This window comes from Leptonychotes weddellii, unplaced genomic scaffold, assembly GCF_054177405.1.
Source record: "Leptonychotes weddellii isolate Sample4059 unplaced genomic scaffold, ASM5417740v2 HiC_scaffold_7579, whole genome shotgun sequence".
Lineage (NCBI taxonomy): Eukaryota > Metazoa > Chordata > Mammalia > Carnivora > Phocidae > Leptonychotes > Leptonychotes weddellii.
This window is the reverse complement of record NW_028045852.1, coordinates 1,358-9,146: the sequence shown is the minus strand read 5'-3', so window position 1 is coordinate 9,146 and position 7,789 is coordinate 1,358. Positions and strand designations below refer to the sequence as shown.

Here is a 7,789-nt window from a genome sequence, read left to right as displayed (position 1 = left end):
GTTTTAGAAGGAAGTTAAGTTACTTACAGATCAGCTGGATCCTACCAAGGCTAGTTTCACTCTCAGTGCGGTTATAGAGAAGCCCTTAGTCTACAGGTACTTTATTTATCCTCCCATCCAAGGCCTGACCTTCAGTAAAATCCTTAGATATTCAATTAGGTCTCTTCACTCTGGTTATAGTAGGAACACAAATGATTCCTAGCTCTGTGTGGGCGCGGAATTGTTCAGCTTATAGGTCTCTCACAGTTATTCTTTGTCTAGTCTGATGGATTTCAATTTCATTCTACACTCATGCAGATTAGTATTTCACCAAACATTCAAGGAGGACTCTTCTACAGATGTCTTCTGTATACAAACTCCAGTCATCTTGCTTCTCCAAGCTCTTACCTCTGTTTCCTCAACTCAATGTGACAGGCTTTCTTGGGTTCCCCCTCCCTGGGTCATCATCTGGAAACTTCCTCCAGGCAAAAAGTAGGGTCATCATTCTGCTTACCTCTTTTCTTTCCCTTCTCTCAGGGACCGGAGTCCTGTGCTGCTATTGTCCAATGGTTGTTTCATATACTTTGTCCAGTTTTTTAGTTGTTTATGGAAAGAGGGCAAGTCCTGTACTGGTTACTCTTTCACAGAAAGAAACAGAAGTTCACACTCATAAAACTAACATTTAACAATATATAACTTAGGGTCCCATTCAATATTTATTGAGTCATTACCATAAACTGCAATTATGGTAATACTAGATATGGCAGAATCTCTGACTTTTGACTAAGAAACTGACTTAATTGAGTCAGACTTTCGGGAAGTTGACTGTAAAAGGGTAGTAGGGTTAGATTTTTGCAGTAATTTTAATGTCTCCCAATTAATCTGAGTCAGGATTTTTATTCCACTTGACATTATGAATTTTAAATGTTCAAATATATTTTTAAATACACAAACTCATTCCTTATCCTTTGTTTTTATTATGTAAGTCCTTGATACTGCACACACTGATGCTTTTTTTTTTTTGCACACTTGTAATCACCACTCAGACTCCCTTCACACAGATTTATTGCTTAAATTCTATGTAAGTGACTCACCTCTTCAGTAAAATAAAGAATAGGGTGGGAAGATGAGCTAGTCTTGTGCAGTTCTTTAAGAAAGTACAATCTAATAGATATTAAATTTAGAAGCATAAATCTAGTATAAAGACATAGTTTTCTCCCCTCAAAAAATCTGAGAACATATAATGAAGTTTTCTGAGAAGACACAATAATTTTTATTCATTTTAATTTTTGTATCAGTTACAGCACATAATTATATAAAACAACTGAGGTTAACAGAGGCCCACATGCAGACAAGTGAGGATGTGTCCCCACCATATTTGCAGGCACTGAGCATCTGTGGTTAACCACTTTGATCAGTTTTTAATGTACATGAAATGTACAGGCATCTTGAAGTTCTGTGAAGCAAAACATAAGAGAAAGACTTTTAGGTACTTCCTGTGCTTACTAAACACAATTCTGTTCCTGCTTTCTAAGAGCAAATGCTAGGTAATAATAATTTTTTAAAAAGATTTTATTTATTTATTTGACAGAGAGAGAGACACAGTGAGAGCAGGAACACAAGCAGGGGGAGCGGGAGAGGGAGAAGCAGGCTTCCCGCGGAGCAGGGAGCCCGATGCGGGGCTCGATCCCAGGATCGTGAGATCATGACCTGAGCCGAAGGCAGATGCTTAATGACTGAGCCACCCAGGAACCCCAATAATAATTTTTTTAAATTCTCTCTCTCTCTGTGTCTGTGTCTGTATCTCCTAATTGATGTCAGTGCTATCCTTAAATACCTACATTTTCCTTTCCTCCTGCTCTCATCATCTCCAACACAAAATATAATTCAACAAAAACTCAGGCACACTCCCAGCAATTTGATTATCCCAGCTCTAATTTTATTTCTCCAACTTAATCCTTTTTGAGGCAACTATACCATTCTAAAACACACACACACACACATATATATACTATGCCGTTCTAATACGTATATATAAAACTAGAAAGGGCACATACAGTGCTAACTTCATTTTGTTTCTGTTAATATTATTTATACATTTTACTTAAAATCTTTGAAAATTGATCCTCTATGAGTGATATATATAGGTCATTTCCCAACCCTCTCTCTACACTGAAGTGCTCACACATGTATACCTTTTCATTTTGTTAGGAAAAAAAAATGGAAATGCACAAGTAAACAAGTTTAGTTTCCAAATGATCTCAATTGCACTCTCTTTCTCCTTCAAATGATTTGGTCATTTTTCAGGTAGTTTCTTATACTGCCATCTAATTGAGTTACCTCACTGGTAGGTCTGCATCCTCCTGCAGGGCCAGAAGCAAGCCTTCTCCATCTTTGTGCTCCCATCAGTACTGGCCCATGGCTTGGCACACAATGGTCCTTAATACAAATATGTTTACCTTGACCCCCATGGTATTATTCCTCGGTGTTTTATTCTACTCACCAGAGTGTAAGCATTGTCCCATGTTAGCAATGGCCGTAAGATACTCTGGTCCTAAGTATTTTCGATAAGTTGTTTTATCCTGAAGGTTAGCCAAACATGCCGTGTCATCGCTGAAGAGCAGGTCCTTAGTTGAGGATTGAAACATCTGGAACATCCTGTATTCAAATCCATCTCTTCCAAAGAGCTCCTGGGTCAGACACACAGACAGACAGACAGAGAGTGAGCAGCAGCACCAGAGAGCACGAGGTTGTGTGTTCTGCCTCAGAAGATCTAAGTCTGCTGCACTGCTCAGCTCCAGCCCCCGGGAGACCTGGGACACAGCCAACAGTTTCAGAGGCACCATTAATGGCAAAAAAACACGGCATCTGGGTTCAAATCGTGGCCCTCGCTTTTCCTTGTCATGTGACTTTAGGAAACTTCTTTACTGTGTCAGTGAGCCTCAGTTTACTCATTTGTAAATGGAGATGATGTATGTAAAGTAATTGCTAAATAAAAAAAGCTTCAAGTTTTGTAGCCACTGTATCACAATTCTGCCAGTCACTGCTGGATATTTTCAACTTCCTGGGTCATACTACCTGTCTTCTGCTGCCCAAAGCCCTTGCTGCCTTGCCTCTTCTATTCTCTACATGTGCCCCAGGCACCTGACCATTTCCATCTCTTCCTTCCCCTCCTCTTTCTTTGTTCAGCCCCCTACAGCCAAGGCGGCAGCTTGCCTTTTGGGAGACATGCCTTCAGGAGTCCCTGACCAAGAGTCTCTGGTTTTGCCAGTTCTCCCTGGGTTGTAGTCCTCTAACTAAACATGTGGGCAGAATATGCTAAGACATGGATTACTCATATGGGGCTCTTCCAGGAATGGGGCGTATGAGTGTGATAGGCAGCTGAGGCTTTGGGTTTTCCTTAAGATCATTTGATTTAGGCATCCTGCTACTTCATAGCCCTTGTTGGCTGCCTGTAGAGGTCATTAGTTGTCTGAATGTTGGCTTTTGAACTTTCATGAAGCCTAAAGCAGTGCTCAGCCTGCCCAGGTTCAGTAATGCATTGGGACCCACCCTAAGTCAGGTAGAGTAGCCTCTATTCTGCTTTTCCCACATATATAACTCCTCATCCTAGTGTGAAGGGCACTGAGCCAAATCCCTTATTTCTGTGGCAGAAGAAGAAAGAGATAACTCTCATGGAGGAACTAAACAAGTCCAGGAGATACCAGGAGTCTGCCCAGAGAGGTAAGTGAGTCTTAGGGAGACCCTTCAGATACTCATGTGTCCGAAGCTTTTTCAGTCCATATTGATATCCTAGACACCCCCAGAGCACAAATTGAACATAGTTACCAGCTAGCTTTCTGCTTTCCTCAGAGGCAGGGCTGTGAGAATCTGCCCAGGGAGAAAGGGTATGAGACTGGGCTGGGTGTACCTGTCAGTTCTGGAGGTGACCTCAGTACTCGGCTGGGGGGACCGTGTAGAAGGACCTCCTGTGTGCCCATACCTGTTGATTGAAGAGCATTCTGCTAACAAAAGCTGCCTTATCTTTCCTTGAGACCACAGCATGATTTGGGACTATGGCCAGGTTGCACCTCCAAGCTTCAGTCACAGGCTTCCTGGTACCATCAAGGCACAGCAGCTCAAAGTCACCCAGCTTCAGATCTTTAGCCCATGCTTCAGGGCTCTTTCCTGGGGAGGAGGAAGGTTGGTCAGCCACAGCTGACAGCTTTGGTCAAGGTGCCCTCCCCGGGGGGATGTGACCAACCACCAATGTCTGGGAGAATCACAGAGACACAGAAAAATGAAATAATTAAACTTTAAAAATAGAAGAAAGAGAAAAATGCATAGTTATAAATTCATAGCCTCTTTGGTTAGTGCCTTTTCAGTCCTGTTAAAGGCAAAAGTTTCTTAAACAGGCCTGAAAAAGCACTAGCCAGAAAGAAGATTGATAAGTTGAACTACATTAAACATTAAAATACCTGTTCATCGAAAGACATCATTAAGAAAGTGAAAAGGTAAGCCTTTCAGAGAGAAACAAGGTATTGTCAATCATATAGTTGACAAAAACTTGTATCCAGAATATATAAGGAACGCCTATAAATGAAGAGAGCCAGCCATGCTTTAATAAACTTCCCTAGTTGCCCGATTGGGGAGTGACTTCCTAGGAGAGACCCAGACTTTTTCCAAGGGAGGAAATGACAGCACAGGCACATACCGTCAGTGTTCTGGAAGACGGTGATCTCCTTCACAAAGGCCACGTCTCCCTTTTCAACCAGACACCTGCAAAGCAAGCGTCAGATCAGTGAGGAGCTCCAATGGGAGTGGGAGGGAGAGACACCCAGAGGAAACCACTGAGAGGCTCACACCCCCTCCACCTGAGGCCAGTGGGCACACCTAATGCTTACCACATCCACACACACAACTGTAACACTCGGGCTGTCCCAGAGACTTCGAGGGGAAATGTAATAATAAGAAGAAACCTGCTTATTTTGTTTCCATTGTAGATAACCACTGTTTGGTTCCTTATTTTAAATACGGATCATTTTCTCCAGAGGAGATGTTTGTGTTCTCCTATTAATAGGAATATTCAAGAATGACTCTCTGGTCAGATCAAAACTCACACCAGAGATTAAAATCAACATGGAAGACATGATTTTGAAGGAGCCTTTTCACATCCATACGCCTAGTCAGCCTTAATGCTCAGTAGTGAATGTGCATCACTAGATATGTGTTCACACTTAATCCCCAGAAAACTGTTCCTCTCTGTTTAAGGTCCATTCTTTATGAGAAATGTCAAACACATTAACAATCAGTACTATGACATCCAATCAGTTGGCAATTGACATTAGTGATTGGTTATCAGGAGCACCTCTCCAGTTTTCTCTCTCTCCTAACTTCAGGTCCCTCTATACTTAGCTAGGACTAATTACTCCTATTCAATTTTCCTAAGCTCCCTTTGCCCCATTTCTTTCCTCTTCCTGCCCTTCATATAATCCCAGTCCTGAATAAGCATGATGGTCTGCCTCAGGTGTCTGTACCTCAGCAGGGAGGCAGAGCAGAGAAGCTCCTGATCATTCATTTCTCCTGGGCATTCTTGCTTTCCTCACTCTACTCTAGATCTGTGTTTCTTTACGTGTGGGCTGGGATCAGCAGCATCGGCACCAGCTGTGAACCTGTCAGAAATGCACATTCTTGGGGCCCTACCCCAGACCTACTAGATCAGAAACTTCTGGGGGTGGGGTACAGCAATCTGTGTTTTAACAAGCCCCCTAGGAGAATCTGTGCTCTAGTGGTGAGAACCACTGTTTGAGATAACCACCTCCCCATTCCACAGAGCAGTGACTAAAATGTTTTTCAAATTCCTGCATGCGTCTGTCTCTCCACATACCCTCTCCCCAACACTCACTCTACCATGTGCTCCTGCTTCCCAGAGAAAATACAGCTATCATGACATGAGCTTTCTACCAGCCTCCCTCTGCCAAAGCTGTCAGCCTAAGTCTCCAGGGCTCTTTTCCTGCCCTCCAGGCACAAAGGAGTGAAGGTCTCCTTCTCTACAACAGTGTCCTCCCCAGGTGTCCTGCATCCCATCCCCACCCACACTCTCAGGCACCTTCTGATAGTTATCCTCTCTCCCTTATGCAATTGGAGTCTTTCTCCATTCACTGGGCTCTTTTCATCAGCATTCATACTTTCTTTCCTTTTTTGAAAAGCAATAATCCCTGTCTCGATCCCACACTGCCCTTAGCAATGGGCCTCCCTCCCCAACTCATCCAAACACCTAAAAGGAATCACTGCACCTGTGATCAGCACCCCTTCACCCCACCCTCACCGACCCCTGCCAATCAGCTTATGGGACTGACTCACTATTGAATCTGCTCCCACCAGATCCAGGGGCCAGTTCGCCACACTCATTTATTTGATCTTTCAAGTTCATCTTTCCCCAGTTTGAAATGTTATCTTTGTTATACGCCAAATATAACGTGTCCATGTATAAGTCTTTGAAGTCTATTCTCTTCCACTGATTTGTCATTCTTCGACACAAACCAGGCTGTACTGATCATAGTCTTACAGTATTATATAGTATTAAATGTGATTTTTATATCTAGGAAAACAAAATTCCCCTTGTATAATTTTATTTAAAAATTCTTGACTCTCGTTTGGTCTACCCAAGTCACTACCACAGCACCCTCCTTGTTCCTTTGCCGCACTCAGCACAGTCAGGAAGTGATTGACCCTTATTTATATGTTTATTGTCCTACTCTCCCCATGAGATAAGACGCAGGCGACAGGGGAGCTACCTGTGTCTTGTTGCTGCTATAACCCCTCTACCTAGACCAGTGCCTGCCACATAGTAGGTGCTCAATAAAGGTTTCTTGAAGGGCTGGAGCAGCCCAGAAATATCTATTTTTAAAATGTACTCATCAGCCAGGTGTAAGAAGCACATGTCCAGTACCCGTCCTCTGATTTTAAACTGGCGCTCTGAAAGATTCCGTGACTTGTCCACAATCACACAGAAGAAAAGAACAAAAGTAGACCCAGGGTTGTGATCCTGCACCCCTCATTCTTGCCTCTCCTCAGGTGCCCTAAGTCAGCTGGGTCTGCAGAAAAGCGCTCCAGAAAGGAGCTGGGCTTGAGTCCTTAGAGCCAGTGGGAATTTGCCGTTCTGTTTTCTAATTCTGGCTCCTCCTAACTATAGCAGCCAGATCCTGGGGTGATGGAAAAGATGAAAGGACAAGAGGTTCGCTGGGTTGGTGCCCAAGAGAAAGGTGGTGCACAGACACTACTCGCCTGAATGCCCCGCTGAAGCCATAGTATCTCTCGTGGTGGTTGGGGGCACAGGTGTGGGCTGGGCTGCTGCCACCACTGCACAGAGCGCAGAGACTGGAATCTGGGTCAGACCCAGGGGCACAGCTTTGACTGAAGAATTCATCTGTGCAGGAAAACACAGGAGGTCAGCTCTTCTTGCCTGTGTTAGCCAGAAAGCCTCCGATTTTGTCCCTAGAGTTGCTTGAATGGTGTAGAGACACATTTGGGTGTTTGGTACCATATTATTACAAATAAGAACCTTACAGAATAAAAAAAAAAAGTTGCAACTAGAGCAAAGTAAAGGGGGACTGGCTGAAGTTGGGACAAGGGTCTGTGGAACAGAAATGGCACAGGGTGGGAGGTGTGGAAGGATAGACACAGATGCAATTCTAAGAGAGAGAACAAAACTGAAAGCCCCACCCGGTCGAACCTCTCCCACATTTTCCCTGACCTCTGCTGCCCTTGCCCTCCCTTATAAGGTATTCCATCTTGACTCCAAATCCAGGAAGGGGCTGAGAGGCTCAGC

General features: G+C 43.7%; 1 protein-coding gene across 1 annotated transcript; it reads right to left on the bottom strand.

Annotated features, from left to right (window-relative positions):
- Positions 1-1,228: 1,228 nt before the first annotated feature.
- Positions 1,229-7,409, bottom strand: LOC145719834 (inhibitor of carbonic anhydrase-like; the record flags this gene model as incomplete). The annotated part of the gene is made up of 5 exons (XM_081811427.1): positions 1,229-1,435; positions 2,483-2,669; positions 3,962-4,146; positions 4,673-4,737; positions 7,246-7,409. Coding segments are annotated over 5 exons (636 nt in total), but the record flags the coding sequence as incomplete, so codon positions are not given.
- Positions 7,410-7,789: the final 380 nt, after the last annotated feature.